An 18,190-nucleotide genomic window follows, 5' to 3' on the forward strand; every position below is an offset into this window, starting at 1 on the left:
AGACTGGAGTATTTCCCTGGAGAGCCAGATGGGATCTGGCAGGCCTGTGCTGAGCCAAAGGTAATAAACTCATGTGCTGGCCTCATGCTGATCTGTGTGTAGCTATGGATGTGTAGCAGCACTTACCTCTTCAGGCCTACCAGCTCAAGAATCAGGCTTTGTGAGTTAACTTAGGAATGCTGAACTGCCCCTGGATGCAAAGGTGCTGCAGAAGGCGTTGCATTCATTTTGTGTTGTGCCAGCAAGTCCTCCTGGACCTGTGCTTCAGCACCACACTTAGGGCTTGGTGGGTCCCCAAGCTGTCTGTGTGTAGGTGTAAAATTGAGAATAGATTATAGTAGGGTGTTTTGTGATGCTTTTTATTGCCTCAACTTATAGTACCTATAGGGATCCTGATGGGGATGACTGACTGCCCCCTCTAGTATGTGAACCCTTTTTGCTGAGTCTAGTTGCACTGTATTGTTGCATCTTTTGGGATATATTGCAACAATATGTTTGGAACACGAGAGACTCTGATGAAATGTTAGGATAATCTTCTTTGCACGGAGGGCGCTTAAATGCTGGAACAGGCTGACCAGAGAGCTTGTGGAATCTGTGTCCCTGGAGGTGTTCAAGACTCAGCTGGATGGGGCCCTGAGCAGTCTGATCTAATTAGCCTTGCTTTGAGCTGGGGGTTAGAGTAGATGACCTCTGAATGTCCTTTCCTATCTAAGTTACTCTGGTTCTGTGGTATTTTTAGCTTTTATTCCTCAAAGTTACACCAAAATGAAAAGTATCTCTCCCTTTTGGGGGGCTGCGTATGGATGGTTACAGGTTCACATACTGAACACTTGTCTAACCAAGAGATCTAAAGAGTTTGACACTTAATGCTGTGTTGATTCAATTTGCAGTAGTGGTACCATTATCTGCTGCGTTTCTTTTAACGTTTGTTTAATGCCATAAAAGCTGAAGTGTCACCAAAGAGTTGTATTGTGGAGAACAGCATAATAAAGGGTAAATGAAACTAAATTTCTCTTCTATAAATGTATTTTAAATGTCTCCTAAATCAGAACTGGCTCTGACTTAATTAGCTGGGGCTCCCATAAGTCAACTTTACTCTTGCTGGAATAGCTAGATGCAGCTTGAGAACTATGAAGTGGAACTCTTGTGGAAAGTAGACCTATTTAGAGGGAGGGACGGAAAAATGATTGTTCCCAAAGCAGCCAGAGTGTTTAGTGAAAAATGTGCTGGATGGTAGGAGGGGAAGAAACGTCCCAGTTTCCCACTAGCTGTATGTGAAACTATCACGTTTCAGTACGTTAGATGCTGACACAGAGAGGATGGTATGAAGAATGACACCTGGAGTGGTATATGCTTAGGATCTTGGCTGGGACCTCCTTACAGGGTGCGACTGGTGAGCCACGAGCGATCGCGTTCATGTCTGGCTCCTCTGGTCTTCTGTTCTGCTGCCTTATCCTTGGACTTGAAAGCTACTCAATGGAATAATTAAGAGTTAAGAGACTTTTGGGGAGAAAAAGCAAAAAGTTTAAGGAAGAGAAGGAAATACGTTGCACAAGGTATGGCTAAAGTAGCATGAGAGGGAAGGAGAACTGAGTGATTCTGAAGACTGTGAGAAAACATAGGACAATGTGTTAAAGGGAAGAAGAGGCAGTAATCTCAAAGGAGAATGAAGTTGAGACAAATGAGATGTACAGGCATATCTAAGACCTCCAAGAACCTATTTACAGAAAGTAGACTGTCTTAGACGTCATGTTACAGTTAAATAATGCATCCAGTAAGGAAGCATGTACTGTATTCCTCAATTTACAAGTGGCTTAGCAAGCAGCTGTTATCACTCTGGCTAGTAGGTCTAGTGATTTGCCTGTTACATGGGGAGTATGTGTTTATTCTCATATATGTGGGGGTGGTTATATATACACACATATGTATTCATTTTTACATCCTTTTCTAAACTATTTAATTTAAAACAAGTACAGCTGGAAATAGCAATGATATGCAGATGTCACTGCAGAGGCAAATTGCTGTTACGACTTTGGATGGACACTGCTGAAAACGTTTAAATGACCTAAAAATAACCACATGTAGCATAAGAGACATTGTATGTGAACTGATACTTCTTCATGAGTCATTTCCTGCTGAAAGTGTTATGCAAAGCTAACTGCTAGAGGGGGTGTATGTATGTGATTATATATAAAATCAAGAGCAGGCTGTGCTTTTTTCCAAGGTTCTTTATGTGATTCTGCTGGTTTGGAGTGCAAACATGATGATCAGTATTCTGCCTATAGACAATGCTCAGATTTAGATCTTGGCTATTGGAAATTGTGATGGTCCTCTGGGTTGTACTCTGTGGTATATTTTCCCTTGAGACTGACTATAAAGTAGGCCACATATTCTCAAAAATTCTTTGAACAGAGAAACTGCTCTGAATTGTGCTTTAAATTTTAAGTATCTTAACGATTATTTAAATAAAAAAAAAACCAAAACAATCCACTAGATGGATAGATGTCTCACAAAGAGAGCTTGTGTGCAGCTACTATGTGCCTGCTTGAGTTGGTAGTCTATCTTTTGATAACTGAAAACTACTGATAACAGTGAAACATAATGAATTACTTTAGATATCAGTGTTAACGATTTCATTGCTGGCTTTATTTTATCACCTAGGTCATTTGGTTTATGCACAGTTGGAAATGACTGTGTTTCACTGCCAAATCTTCAGCTGGTTTCTGTCCTAAAATTTGTTCATCTCTCTGATCGTATTTAAACGCTTGCAATGCAAAATTCTGCTGTAAGTTGAGAATCAATTCGAGGATAGGAATCGTATGATAAATGCCTTGGTAAAGTTAGGGCAAGAACAGTTTAAGGGTCATGTTTTTAAATAGTAAAAATGTATTTACTGGAACTTTTTGGGAAGCTTCCACCTAGCAAACGGATTTAAAAAAAAAAACAAACCAAAAAACCCGAACAAAAAACCAACCCAAAACATTGGCACAGAGTCTGGCTCAAACCTGAACTATGAAACATAGGATTCAGTTTTCATCTTGACCGGTATTTTGTTTTTGACTTCTGTACTGTATCTGTAATGACAGACTTCTGGCTTCCTTCTTTATAGGCTCAGATTATTCCTCAGTGGGATGGTTACCTGGTACTGAATCCCTGTGGCAGTCCACAACCATTTCATCAAGCAGTCAAAGCAATCCTGTCAGAAGACACAGTATAGCTTCCGACAGCGGGGACACTGGGATTGGTACCTCCTGTTCTGATAGTGTGGAAGGTGAGTTGACACTGTTAAGTTTTGGATGTTTCTGAGAGGGAAACGATCCAAAATGTGTTAAAGGTATGTTTCCCAAAATAACGGTACTTTTCCAAAGCTGTTGAGCGCATGCAGTTCTTTGTTTTCCTGGCTGGACCAAGTAATTGTTTTGGTGAGGTTTAATTAATTTACTTCTGCATGAGTTGTGTGCATTAACTTGCATCTCTGCCACAAAGCTGGTACTTGTGTTAGATCTTTTGATAATTGCAGTTACAAGAAGTGCCAGATTTATAGAGAGAAGTAATATCCCATGCTACAGCACTTGATAAACAAGTGGTAAAAGCAGAAAAACTTTCAAGGGAGTTGATGAAAGGACAATGCTTTCTGGTATTTATTGTGTGTGTCAGCAAAGAAAGCTTACTCATTGAGGCTGGAAGGACAATGGGGCATGTTTTGTCATTTCTTTCTTCTGGTGGGAAATATGTTTACATTTTATTGCATGGCATTTGACACAGTCACAGATCTTTAAGGAGGTTGAACAGTATCTAAAGATTGTTAAAACTTTAGTTTGGACTAAATCATGATTACTCAAAGTTGATCTTATCAGGGAGGGGTTCAGCCTCTAAGGTAGCAGCATCTCCATAACATTGGCACCCTCCCTATGGAATGTGTCACTGGAATTAAGACTGGAAGAGAGAGACTAGGCAGTAATAAGACTTGAGATTTTCTTCTTGTACAGCCTTATTTCCCAGTAAGATTTTCAAGACTAAGGTAATGACAGTGGGACTGTGATATACTTTTCTCCAGCACCTTTCTATGCCTGGTAAATTTTTCAAAAGGGGTAGTTGAAATGAGGAAGAACAGGAAGAATTAGTAGAAATGAAGTAAGGAATGCTGAATCAGTGTAAGAGACAGAAGTCTCTATAGTGAGGCTGAGCATTCCTGAGGAGACATCAGAATGCCTCAGTTAAGTCTCAGGCCTCTTTGCACATGAGGAAATCCTTTCCACCCTTTTCCTGTCGCATTTGTCAGTCGGAAAGGAACTCCACAGGAGAGTCCTCATAGCTTGCTTTCTGCTTAATTTAATTTCTAAATCTTTATTGGCTTTGGCAAAATAAAGGTTTTACTCAAATACTCAAATTCTTGGGTGTAAAACTGAAATAGTAAATGGTTATTAATGCAGAAGCCTTATTGCTTTTTCTTTTTTTTAAGAGATGTAGGAGGAATAAAGCTCTCTCATGGTGTGTGTATATATATAGATTTACAATCAGACTCACCCAAGCGTTGCGCAATAGTATTTTAAGATGCAGCATCTGAATTAAAAACATGCTTTCCCCTCCCCCCCCTTTTGAGGGCTTCCCCATTTGAGGGGCGGGAGGAAGGAGAGGAAATGAAACAGCACCTCCTCATCAGATGTTCTCCTGGCTAAAGAGGAGAACAGAACAACTGTTCTTGGGGGCGGGGAGGGGGGAGAGGAGGGATGGCACACTGATACAATCACAAGTTTGATAGGCATTTGTTACCAGTTAACTAATAACTCTGTCCATTTGCATGCTTTTGATAGATCATTGTTACGAGCTGCTTTTGGGGTTTCTCAAAGTAAAATAGAGGGGAACAGTTGCAACAACAGCTAGTTCATGAAGTTTGTGCCTCTGGCAATGCTTGACAATGGTCAGTTCTACTGTATCCTTAATGTTGTTGATTTCCTGCCGCCTATGCAGTAGCATAAAAGAAAATGTTAAAGAAAAAAGGAGGGAAACCTAAATGTAAAATGAAAGTTAATGGAAGGAGCATATGACAGATTTGGAAATTGAATGCATATGTATATTTTTAGTGGAAAGTGCTGTTGCCTATGATACCTGGTTGTCTGCATCTCTCAAGCTGCCCCCTCCCCACATCCAGGAAAAGAAAAGAGTATCATTGTGATCTGTGGGACTGCCAGGCCAGACTGGTAATTGCAGGCTTGATGCTGGCCATCTGCTCTCAATGTGGTGCTTGGGAAGAAGCCCCTGGGGATTTTTCAGAGGGGAATTTTTTTCACAAGTCAGCAGATCATTACAATTTTTAACAGTGCTCAGAGAATGAAATGTGGCCTTGCTATTTCCTTTCTATTATGCCTACTAAAAATTAAAAACTTAATTTCAGAATTAACATTAACATCTGCTTTAATTCTGGAAGTTGCAGGTGAATTAATTTGTACAGATGTGTAGTTACTAGTAAATACGCTGGTGCAGGGAATGGAGCTCAGATGCATTTAAAATCTGTTTTTACTGGTTTTCCTGGCATCTTAAATGTTCCTTCAAATTCATCTTCTTACTCCTACTTCATTTCAGGAGCACTTGTTCTTTCTGAAAGTGCAGGGTTTAAAGAATAGTGCCGAGTAGCTCTTGTGTTTGGCTCAAACCTGTATGGTTTGGAGGGGAGATGGGTTTTGACAAAGACAAGAGGAGGAGAAGTCTTTTATGTTAAAATTTATTCAGTTGGCTGTCTGTATATTACGTTGTGCAAAGGTAGGAAAATTAGGAAATGAAATAACCAGTGGAGTTTCATTGTTGAAGTTGAGCAATGTTGATGTGCACTGGGGGAAGCTGAGGAGAGAAATTGAGAAACCATAAATGTGGGGATGTTAGTTTGGGTAGATTAGATCTCAAACTTTTAATTCAGAGTGCTCTTAATTTAAGGATAAAAAGGCATTTTATCTCTCTGTAAACTACAGTTAATGTGGTTGGGTTTTTGTTTGTTTCCTGTCAGTAAGTGATTCTGGATTCAGATCAGCTTTTGAGCGAGATAAAAATACTTACTGTATTTTGTATGGAGCAGGAGGAAAAGATTTTGATACGGTCTTTTCCAGGTTCTTTTCTTTTTAAACTTACCTCTACTTGGAAGTCAACTCTGTTGTTACTGTTTTCAACTTATCCTGTACAAGTCTGACTGAATAGTTTACTCATGGGCATTGATTGCAGCTAAGTCTTCAGAAAAATCTTGTATTCTGTTAAGAAATATGGTGGAAGTGAAATGTAGAGCCCTGTGAAACTGTTGAAAAGTTCCTGCATTTCTGGTAGAGTAGGAGGTTGTGTTCAGGATGAAGCGTGTGGAAGAAAAGGTTTTAGTTGGTGGCCAACAGCTGATCAACTGTCAGTGAAGACTATCTGAATGGGCTTGTTCTTTTTTCCTTCTCACTGGCAACTCTGAAATCGGCAGACGTAACACTTGTGGCTTATGCTTATAGGGACAAAAGATAGCTCCCAACATCAAACAGCCAACAGCTATGCTATGTGTAGATCCTTAGATTTAGGTTGTCTCTTGAACTTCAGACTTTGACCAAAAGATTGTTGTTACTATTTCAGAACTGAAGCTAAAAGAGGAAACACGGTTAAGGGGAGGTGGATGGCAGAAAAAAGCCTCTCTTGCAATGAAAAAGTGCAGGTATAAAGTTCTGAAAACTTTCAGTTACAGGATCTTGTGTCTTATCATTGTGCAACTCAGAAGTCTTTCAAATGGAAGCAGATTGTGGTAAACTTGTAAATTATGACTTCTCTAATTCTCTGTCTACATTAAATGCATGGTCTAGCTTAAAGTGCTTCTCTTACAATTTACAATGTCTATTAGGAAAAAGTCGTGGGATACTGTATGGAAATATGCAACACATTCATGAAGCACGATGCTTCCAGTTCTCCATCAGCAATAATAGCATTTATACTTAGAGTTTTTAATAACTGTTGTGACACCTGTGCCTGTCATCCCTCGGTCTCTGTATAACCATTCTTTCAGTGGCATTTATATAAGAAACATGAAGTCTATATTTTAAGCATTTTTGAGACTGTTTTAATTTGGGTTACCTAATTAGAGAATCAGGGTCTTATCAGAAATTAAATGGGCTGTACAGTCCAGCAGAACTCTTTCCCCTGTGCACATTCTGAGTTTTACCTTTTGGACAGGAGGGCTAAGAACTAGATATTGTGACAAGATACAGAGCCCATGGCTCTTGCAGGCCAAAACATTTTGTTCCATCAGATAAGCTTGCTGTGCAGTGGAAAATTCCTTATAAAGCAGATCTTTTTCCCTTACTATTAAATACAATTCTTGATTTTCCATTTCTGGTTGCAAATTAATAGGCATGAAAATTCATAGAATGTTGCTTTCCTGGAAGAGAGAGTTTGGATGCAGAGGATCAGAGTTACTACTTTTTTTTATTGGGGAGCTGATGTTCTGCTAGTTTAACTTTTTAAAAAAACTTCTTTTTTAACCCCAATTTAAAATGCTGTTCCATAGCTATATATAGAGGTTGCCTTTGGGAGATGATTTTTGTAAGTGGTGGTTCAGGGGATATTGTGGACTGGATGCAGCATGCTTGATGTATTGTCACTGCATTTTGTGTAGCTATGACTTCTCTGGAGCACTTAATTGGTAGAATAGGAACTTGGTTTAGTGTTATGAGACCCAGAGGAGTCTCTTGTCTCTTATTTTGAACTGAATATGTTACCTTTTTAATGGATTAAAAAAATCTAATTAGTTCAATTTAATTGTAGTGTTTCTTGGTGCGGCAGGGAACATGGTACAGCCAGCTCCAAAGTTATTTGATTTTGCTATTTCAAGCACTTTTCTTCCAGCAGGTCCCAAGCATGGTATCCTAATACTCGTTTTTTTCTTTTTGCTGAAGGAAAAAAAGAAAAGTTAATAAATACAGCTACTGAATATAGTGAAAGGCAGAACTGAATTTCAGGGGACAGAATCTAATTATGAGTATCTTGGGGGGGTGGTTCTTTAGTTTAGCGTGTTGCTAAAGATAATGGGATTGAGAATGCGTACAGGTCAAATACTAGTTTGTGCTATCAGTTTTGATGTCAGGAAGGTGCAATAGCACAAGGATCCTAGATCTTGAGAGCTGGCAGTGTACTTTGTGCTCATTGTGTACTGTGCTCTGTAATTTTGGAAGGTGATGGATTTTCAGAGAAGTCTCTGAACTTAATTGCGTTGAGGTTAATTTCTATGCCTTTGGATCCTGGCAAGTATTGGCATAAGTTTGGTGAAGTAGCTTGATTATTTGGAGGGTAGAAAGTAATTATGTTCAAGGCATTCTTCCTTGGTTTCCTTCCTCCCTGCTTGCCAAGTCTCAACGTTATGAAGCAGTGTCCTGCCCTCTGAGAGTCAGCCTTATTGTGCTACTTGGATATTATCTATCCTGACAATCAGAAATGTGCACTTCACTTAAGCCTGTATTAGACTCTGTTCCTTGTAGAAGAGGTACTGTCATCCCTTGCTAGAATGAAGTGTCTGTATATCTGAGGGGAATATAAATATTAATGCTCAGAGCTTGGCTGTTTATTTTCTGAGGTTTTTTTTGGTAGGATTTGAACAAAATTTAAACATGGGTTATTTCAGAATTCTAGTATCTATTTCCAGGATTTAATGGATAGGAAGAAATGATGCTAATAAATTTCCACTAAAATAAGATATGGAGAAGTTGCTTCAAATGACAGTAGCATACTCTGTGTATGAACCTGTGTACTCTGAATTTGAAATTGGCTTAAACTAAACTAAAGGCACTCACTAGTTCCACATGTGAATGTTCTGCAGAGAGAAATAGATGCTGCTTTAACTTCATACTTTACCTTCTTTTGTGATAGTTTCTCCGTAGAAACAAGCTCACAGTATGCACATGCTCAGTTTGCCTCACATAAAAAAATACTAGCAGGATTTTTCTCCAGCTAGTGGGAGCATTCTGCCCAATGAACTCGGTGAATTTTGCCTTCAACTAACATCAGTACTTGGTTTTTTAGAAAGATGACTTCTGTTTGTTCTAATCAGAAATAACTCAGTGAAAATAAATTGTGCTTACTTAGGATTTGGCAGCATACGCTTTGATACTGTGCAAAAAGTTATTTCTGTCATACATATTTTGGAAGCTACATCACTGAGTTATATCAGAATGAATGTGTTTAAGATGGTGTGGGGGGGGTTGTCCCCCGCTGGCAGGTGAGCCCCGCCACAGTCTCTCACTCGCCCTCCCCCATCCCTCTGGGGGAGAGGATCAGAAGAGCAAAAGCAAGGAAAAAAACCCAAACTTGTGGGTCAAGATAAAGGCAGTTTAATAAGTGAAAGAAAAAACCAAACACAAATGAAGTGATGCAAAAGCACCACCAGCAGACCAATGTCCAGCCAGTCTCCGAGCAACAAATACTTTGGAAAAAACTGCGCCCCAGTTTTGTTGCTGAGCATGGCATTATAGAGTATGGAATCCCTTTGGTATTTCAGGTCAGCTGTCCCAGCTATGTCCTTTCCCAACCTCTTCTGCACCCCCTCACTGGGGTGGCAGAGGCTTTGATGCTGTGAAAGCACTGTTCAGCAATAGCTAAGACACTGGTATGTTGTCAACACTGGTTTTGGTCACCAGTGTAAAACACAGCACCATAGGAGCTGCTGTGAAGAAGATTAACTCTGTCCCAGCCAAACCCAGTACAATTTCTGCCCCTTATTCGATATCATTTGCGTTGTGCTCAGGTGAAATCTTGGGGAGCTGTTTTTAATATATCCTGTAATCTGTATTTTTCGAGTGTGGTGGATATCTGGCATTCTGATGGGAAAACAAGGAGCATCATACAATGATCTTGTCTATATTTAGGTTAGTATCATGAGACCTGGGCATGCCAAGCATCACACATCTTTGCTGAGAGATTTCATGGAGGACTTTGCACTTTTCCTTGCTGCTGTTACATCAAAGAAAACTCTTTGGCCTGTGTTCATCAGCTCTGTAACTCGGGATCTCATGAAGCAAACAGGAGTGAGATCAGTTGCAGAGAACAACAAAAGAGAGGAATGTTTTGAGCCTTAAACTACCTTTGTATTAACGCTGGAAACATATTCTGTAACTACTCAATATTTAATGTACATATTCAATTAGCATTTGCAGCCTTATCTGAAAAAATCACAGGACTCCTTTTTAATCCTTTCCACTATAGACAAAGTAGTGCACTTAGTGATAGACTGTAGTGATTTGGAATGTAGGCAGTGAGTTGCTTATAGCCTCCTGCTGAGCAGGAAAAGACCTGTTGCTGCTGCCTGGAGTTCTAGCTCGGGACTTGACAGAGAAGACTGGTTGTATCCCCTGTAGAAAGGTTTGTAAATCCCTAGGTTTTAACAGTTTTACAACACTACCTATTTCTGGAGGGATTATGCTTTGCTCTTAGTCTTTGTTCAACAGACCTGTTTCTACCTTAATGTATGCACAGATAAAACTTTTTTTTTAATGTGAAGTCCAATTAGTGTGTTTAATGTCATCCTTTATTTTAGCTGTGATTTCAGTGTACTGATGATAAGGAATTTTTTGTAAAAAACCTTTGAAGTAGAATGTAAAAGCTCTCTGTCAGAGAACCTTTTTCAGGGCCTCGCTTGTGTTTCTGTGAGCTTCCGTGGTAAGTCAGATGACTTTTTACATTAGTTTTGGCAGTATAAAAGGCAGCAGTGAGAAAGAACAATGTGCAGAGAGACCTCTCTTACATGAAGCATAGTTACTCCATCTCACTTCCTTCTTCACTGACTTTCTTCAGGTTAGGGGAATTAAGTGTCTGTATGAGAAGTATGCAGCAAATGACAAGTCTGACTGGCTAGCCCAGGTTTTGGGTAGAATGAAACCGTTTGAATTGTGGGGACTGGTAAGGGGAAAAAAAGCCTGCAAGAATGCCTGCCTGTCTGCTCATGGGGGATTTGTTTGCATAATGTCACCTGAGTTGGTAACAGCTGGCCTGTTAATTTTCAGTCAGAAAAGGTGCAAGTTTATCGCTTTTGATATGTTAAATTCCTTGAATATGCAAGGCATATGCCTTATTCTTGGATAACTGTGACTATTTTGTTTTTAAAGCAATTATTATTGTCACTGTGCTTTTTTTATTTTCACCATCTTAAATGCTTCTTAATCAAATTTAGAAGGAAAATTGGTGTGGGTTTTTCCCAATGCAAACATGGTAAAAGAAATCTTTTTGAGTTTTTTCTTTTCTTCCTTTTTAAGGGCTGACAGATAAGATTCTGCTATGACAATGATTGCATTTGTGTCAGCTGCAGTCGTGGAAGTCTGCATTGTAGAAGTATAGTCAGCTACACAGAGGTCACTTCCTTGCCACTGAGAGGGAACAACCCCTCATTCTAGAAAGTGTCTTTTAAATGTGCACTTGGCAAATTCAGATGTATGAAAACTATGAATTGAGGTGATAATGGAGTTGATCCCTATTTTTTATGTTATATTGAGCTATCAACAGCTATCAGCAGTCTTTCGGTTAAAGAGTTTTTTTGCTTCCTTGCTGGTCCTTTGATTTTCTTAGGAATTGCATTAAAAAGTTATACACATATATTTATCATTCATTCAGACTGAAGAGATAACTAGGACATGTAATTTGAGATGAGCACAGGTTGGAATAAACCTAGAAAAACAAGGGCTATCTAGCTTAAAAGGATTTGTTAATCTATAAGAATAAACTTGATTTATTCTTTGTAATGAGTTCTTCCAGTTTTAGGTAATATTACAGTAATTAGAAGTTCTCCTAAATATTTTTTCTTTAAATGTAGATGCTAGTTTTTGTGAGTATTGTAGTCCTTAGAAAGTGTGGAGTAAACAATCTCATCTCCCTGCTGTATTGAAGAGGAAATTGCAGATGAAACTTGAGTCACCTATGTGCTGTGGTATTGAATACTTTCTCTGCTGTATGTTTTTGTGGTCCTTAGACACTTCTAAAGCTCCTGGAGCTGATGGTCATATTCTCACACCATCACATTGCATTCTCATGTTGCTTGTAAAGGTTGCCTCTCATTTATCTCCACAGTACCTAGAATCTATGACCCTTTTTCACAGCCTCATACTGAGTGCTACAATGTAATTTTACTGAAGTTTTGGAGACTTGAGGATTTGTGTTGTACTTTAGGTACACTTACTTACCTGTAATAGCTGATTTACCCCGGTTTACAATTCTTTTGTATTTTCAGCTAAAAATACAAATGTAAAAGTAGCATGTCATTAATTCATTGTAAATACAAGTATTTGAAGAAAATTGAACAATGACTGGGTGCTAAAGTGAATTCGTCGTTAACATTGGGTCTTAATGGAAGAAAAAAAGGCTTTCCAATGCAGCAGTGTATAAGCAAATTTCTTTGATAGCTCATAATTTTACTGTTCTTTATTCTTACCAGTAGCGAGGTTTTAGGGATGTGGTGAAAGAAGGTTCTTCACTCAAAAACCTACTTGTGTTTAAGAGGAATTGGTATGAAATGTATCAGGAGAGTGGAGGTGAGAACATCTCCCGTGTAGATACTCCTCCATTTGAAATTTAGCTTTATAGCTGTGTACAAAAGATAATATTGTAGATGCTATTTTAAAGTAACCTGGAAAAAGTCTATACATAGTCTGAAGAAAGTCTTGGTTGTACAAAACACAGGGACAAGTCTTTCTTGTCCAGTTTTTGCCAACACCATATGAACTATTTACTGCATTCATTTGGATGTGCCAGGCAGCACCAAGTGACCTGTTGTGAAGATGAGCAGTTGATATTTGGGTTGAGAGCTGCACTGAATTCGGAACTGGGCTGAAACAAACTTGTTGCTTAAGATTTGTTTTCTTGTGGCTCTGTTGTTAAGATCTAATATCAATAGTGTTGGTACTGCCAGGGGGAAAAAAAAAAAGTGGAGGCCCTGTGTTCCCTTCTGGCTGCAGTAAGGTCATTGAAATGTAGCCGTAAACAGCCTTTTGATTGCAGGGTGGGAGTTGGGACCCTTGTCCGTTTCTCCCTGTTTCATTTGAGAGAAACTCTTTTCACCTCTGTAACTTAATAAAAGAGCAAAAGGTATCATGCTACAGATAGGACATCTGAATATGCTGCGGTTTTAAGCCAACTGCTAAGAAAACCTTAGGATATGTTTCAACTTAAAAAGTACCTTTTTTTTTTTGCTTTGTGTCACGATGACTTGACAGTGATACTGAAAAAAGAATGTTTAAGCTTCAAAAGAATGGGTTTTAAAATGTGGGGGGTTTTAATATATGTTTATTTGTGTAATAAGTCTTGCCTGCTGCTCTTCGAACTCCTCAGTTTTCTGCCTGTGATGCTCTTTTTATTTCACTTAAAATTTGGCTTAAAGTTAGATCAGTTTTGTCTGGATATAGATCCTGAATTTGCTTTTGTCCAGAATGACATTTACGTACAAGGCAGAAGTTGAGCTTCATCCTGTGGATGGCAGAATATTGGCCCCTATGAGAGGAAACTTTTGTCTTGATTTGGCTTAGGTTCTGCGCCCCCCCCCCCCCCCCCCGTTGTTAGTGGTGGGGTTTTTTTATACAACCCCCAAGCAAAATCCACAGCTCTTTACTGTGAAATCCTCCAATGTTCCCCACCCCCACAGTGATAACAAGTCCTCTCGTGAAGTGACCACATGGAGGCTTTGTGAATATTTGCTGGTTTATTTTAGTACCCTCTATTGATAATAAACCTCTTAAAGTATGTTCTTGCCTCTTGACTACTTTGAAATTGTTGGAGGGAAAAAGCTTCCATTAAAGATGATTTTTTTCCACAGCAATTTTATGTTCTTGTATTGTAGTTATCCTGTGTAATTGGTTGAAAAGTTTATGCCTCATTCTGCTTATGAAAACAAATACAACTTATGTAATGAATAGCTTTTTAGTGAATATTCAAGCTTTTTCTGCAGAAAAACGCTTTGAGGGAACCCTGGTAGGAAATGTTAGTTGCCTAGATCTAAAGAGTAACTTCTGTGTATGTGTGTGTATTGTTTTAATAATGTCTATTAAACTAGCAAGATCAGGAAAAAAAAATTAAGGCATTTTATGTATATATGTAAGAATAAAATTATGTATGTTCTTAGAGGGAGAAGGATGATTGGCAAGAAAAAAATGCAATGTGTTTTATTCCCTCTACTGCAAAAACTTTCTCTCAGACAGCAGTCCTCTGTGCAGCTTTTTCTGAGTTTCTTCTAATAACAATGAAAACCAGAATGTTTTTCATAGAGATGTGTAGTGGGTTGACCCTGGCTGGATGCCAGGTGCCCACCAAAGCCGCTCTATCACTCCCCCTCCTCAGCTGGACAGGGGAGAGAAAGTAAAACGAAAGGCTCGTGGGTCGAGATAAGGACAGGGAGATCACTCACTAATTACCGTCACGGGCAAAACAGACTTGACTTGGGGAAAAATTAGTTTAATTTATTACTAGTCAAATCAGAGCAGGATAATGAGAAATAAAACCAAATCTTAAAAACACCTTCCCCCCACCCCTCCCTTCTTCCCAGGCTTAACTTTACTCCTGATTTTCTCTACCTCTTCCCCTGCCAAGCGGTGCAGGGGGACGGGGAATGGGGGTTTGGGTCAGTTCATCACATGTTGTTTCTGCCGCTCCTTCCTCCTCAGGGGGAGGACTCCTCACACTCTTCCCCTGCTCCAGCGTGGGGTCCCTCCCACGGGAGACAGTCCTCCACGAACTTCTCCAACGTGGGTCCTTCCCATGGGCTACAGTTCTTCATGAACTGCTCCAGCGTGGGTCCCATCCACAGGGTGCAGTCCTTCAGGAATGAACTGCTCCAGCGTGGGTCCCCTGCGGTGTCACAAGTCCTGCCAGCAAACCTGCTTCAGCGTGGGCTCCTCTCTCCATGGGTCCACGGGTCCGCAGGTCCTGCCAGGAGCCTGCTCCAGCACGGGCTTCCAACGGGGTCACAGTGTCCTTTGGGCATCCACCTGCTCTGGCGTGGGGTCCTCCAGGGGCTGCAGGTGGATATCTGCTCCACCGTGGACCTCCATGGGCTGCAGGGGGACAGCCTGCCTCACCATGGTCTTCACCATGGGCTGCAGGGGAATCTCTGCTCCGGTGCCTGGAGCACCTCCTCCCCCTCCTTCCTCACTGACCTTGGTGTCTGCAGAGTTGTTTCTCTCACATCTTCTCACTCCTCTCTCTCTGGCTGCAACTGTTACTCCCCTGTAACTTCTTTTCCCTTTCTTAAATCTGTTATCCCAGAGGCGCTACCACTGTTGCTGATGGGCTCGGCCTTGGCCAGCGGCGGGTCTGTCTTGGAACCCGCTGGCATTAACTTTATCGGACATAGGGGAAGCTTCTAGCAGCTTCTCACAGAAGCCACCCCTGTAGCCCCCCCACTACCAAAACCTTGCCACGCAAACCCAGTGCAAGATGGTATTTTAGTACATGGCTTGGTAAAGAGAATTGTAGATTGAGTTTGCATGGTTGTGGTTTTGTGGGGTGTTTTTTGTTTTTTGTTTTTTTAATCTCATGTTGAATCAATGTAGTTCTAAGAGAAATTAATTTGGTTTTGTAAACCAGGATGACAGTGTTATGATGGTGGAGGACTAGACCAAAGACTGTTAGTGGCCTGATTCTGTTGGACTAGTAGGAACCCAAGGGTTCTTGTAAAAGATATAGGAGTAACTTTTCTAATTTTAGGTTAATTTCTTCTTGTTTAGTGTATGTCTGGTATTCTTGTGGTGTTCAGGAATTGCGTCCTCTTCTGTGCACTGTTCTCTGTGCTGCTGTTCCTCCAGACACTTAATACTTGGAATAGAAAAAGTTACAACAGTAAAATATACTTTGTTAGTAATTTGTTACCTTTATGGATTACATAAATGTAAATTTGCATCTCCCTCCTTGTTAATTGTCTTTATAATATATTTCTTGTTCCTCAAGATGACTGGATGGATATTTATTTTATTTTTTTACTGTTGTGGCATTGAACAGAAAGTTTGTAAGGATGTTGCTAACAAATGCAATGGATTACAGAAGGCCTTTTCTTTCCCCATGAACTTACTGTCCTGGAAGAAATCACATTCCCGTTTTGAGATCACAGCATACTCTTTACAGTATGGCTCTGAAAAAGGGATGGAGGTGGAAAAAAATTTGCTTTCATCTTGCCTGATAATAATGTAGCTGTGACATGACAATCACCTCTTCAATGCCAGGTGTGTCATACATTTAATGCCTGTGACAAATTCTACCTGGGTGTAGGTTGGCTACTTGCAACTCACCTGATGCTTAATAATTTAAATGCCACAGTCTAGCTCATCTGAAAAGAAAATAGGAAGCAAATAGTTTGATTCAGACTTTTTTTTTTTTAAATGCAAAATTAATAAGGATTGTAGTCTCCTTGAGAAAGAATTTGCACTGGATATTTTCATGCTGTAGAATCATAGAGATGTGGTTTGGAAAAGACTACTGGAGGTCACTGTTTCCAGCTCTGTGCTCAGACCAGGACCATCACCAGCACAGACCAGGTCAGCCATGACTTTGGCTGATTCTTGAAAACCTTGACAGGTTCCTCAGCCTCTTTGGGTAACCTGTTCCAGTGCTGTAGGATGTTCTTGTGAAGAATTTTTCCCTAATGTCCAGCGTGAACCTACCAAGCCACAGTTTTTGATTGTTGGCCCTTATTTTGACTGCTACTACCAAGAAAAGTGTGACCAATAAATTTAACTATCTGCCATTTATGTATTTATGTTTTTGGGGAGGTGGGGTGGGTGGGTTGTGGGTTATGGTTTTTTCCTGGCCAAAACTGTGTACTGGCTCAGCATTATCTCCTGTAGCTTTTAGCAAGTCTAGCTATTATAAAACAGAGTTTAAATATATACATATATTTTTGATGTATCTTGCTTTGAAGAACAGTGCATGCGTCCCTGTGTTTGGGCTGCTCTTCTTAAGTATACACGATGATTTTATTCTTGATGTTGGTTAGTGAATCAAAAGACTGAACATCCTGTGCGTGTCACTTAAATTGTATGAACTATGATAAACTCTTAGTGGCACATCCTTTTCCATCAGGGGTTAGTCTGTCACTGTCAAAGGCTAAAATTATCTTGTATTTTCAAAAATAGAACGATCTTTCTAGGCTGATTTAAACAATGGCATTTTTTTGTATGAAGTAGCGGGAAGTTTTCAGTTTTCCCATTTATAAGTTTTAGTGTAGGAGCACGTAGAGATTCTGGACAGGATTACAGTTTATTGTTCTATCTTATATACAAATTCTGAAGAACAACATTTTTAACTGGGCGAGAGACGTTTTTGGAGTAAGTTTTTCCTTTAAGTGGTATGGTTAGAAGTACTCCTTTTTCTTCCTCACTGTCAGCCGTCTGTATGCAGGCATACTTTGCTGTTGACTGTGATGGCAAGGTTTTAATTCTAATCAGTTCAGCTTGAAAAGTGAATTAAAAATACATTCAGAGCGCATAGAAAGGGAGTTGAATTCACTGGGGCACCCATAATCATCAGTTGTGGTTCTCCTCACGTGTTAGAGAAATCTTAATAGCTAAAAGAAGTCTAGTTGAAAAAATTGTAGAGACTATTAAGAGTTCAAATGAGATGTGCTGGGTTTTTCTTTTTTTTTTTTTTTTTTTTTCTTTTTTTACTTTTGGCAGTAGTAAACTAAGAACTGGCAAGTTCATGGTGCAGGTATTTAGTAAAGGGAGCATGCAGATAAAAGATTTAGTATAGTATGATCTTTTTATTTAACTTTGTCTTTTAATGGGATTCTTAAAAGCAATAATTTTAAAATCAGCCTTTATTTATTACTGTGCCAAATGTGTGTGTAATGCACACTAGTGGTTTGTGTAGCTTATCTAAGTTTCATGAGCTAAAATTAACTTGAGTAGGTACTAAGCTGTGAATTGGGATGTTTAAATCTATATAACTTTAATGTATACGCAAGTCCTGTTGGTATAGAGTGTAGCTATTTTCCCTCTGGGAGGAGAACTAAAAAAAATTATCTTCAGAGTATAAAGATTCGCCCCCAAAATGTGGTTATTTTCATGCTTATGTGAATCTGATGTCCTAGATTGACGAAGGATCATTCTGGATTGGAACTGAATAGAAGGCCAGGCTATTTGCAGGTTTGATGGACATGGGGTCTTGGAAATCATGGCTTTTCTGTAAGTTTGTAAGTTACGCTGGAAAAGTTTGT

At 39.6% G+C, this 18,190-nt stretch overlaps 1 protein-coding gene across 1 annotated transcript in view; it reads left to right on the top strand.

Annotated features, from left to right (window-relative positions):
- Positions 1-18,190, top strand: part of CEP85L (centrosomal protein 85 like) — a 121,343-nt gene that overhangs the window by 14,508 nt on the left and 88,645 nt on the right. The window contains exon 2 of the mRNA XM_050895032.1: positions 3,110-3,271. Within this exon, the coding sequence (XP_050750989.1) occupies positions 3,110-3,271 (162 nt within the window). The remainder of the gene's footprint in view (positions 1-3,109; positions 3,272-18,190) is intronic.

The sequence above is a fragment of the Gymnogyps californianus genome, chromosome 3 (genome assembly GCF_018139145.2).
Source record: "Gymnogyps californianus isolate 813 chromosome 3, ASM1813914v2, whole genome shotgun sequence".
NCBI lineage: Eukaryota > Metazoa > Chordata > Aves > Accipitriformes > Cathartidae > Gymnogyps > Gymnogyps californianus.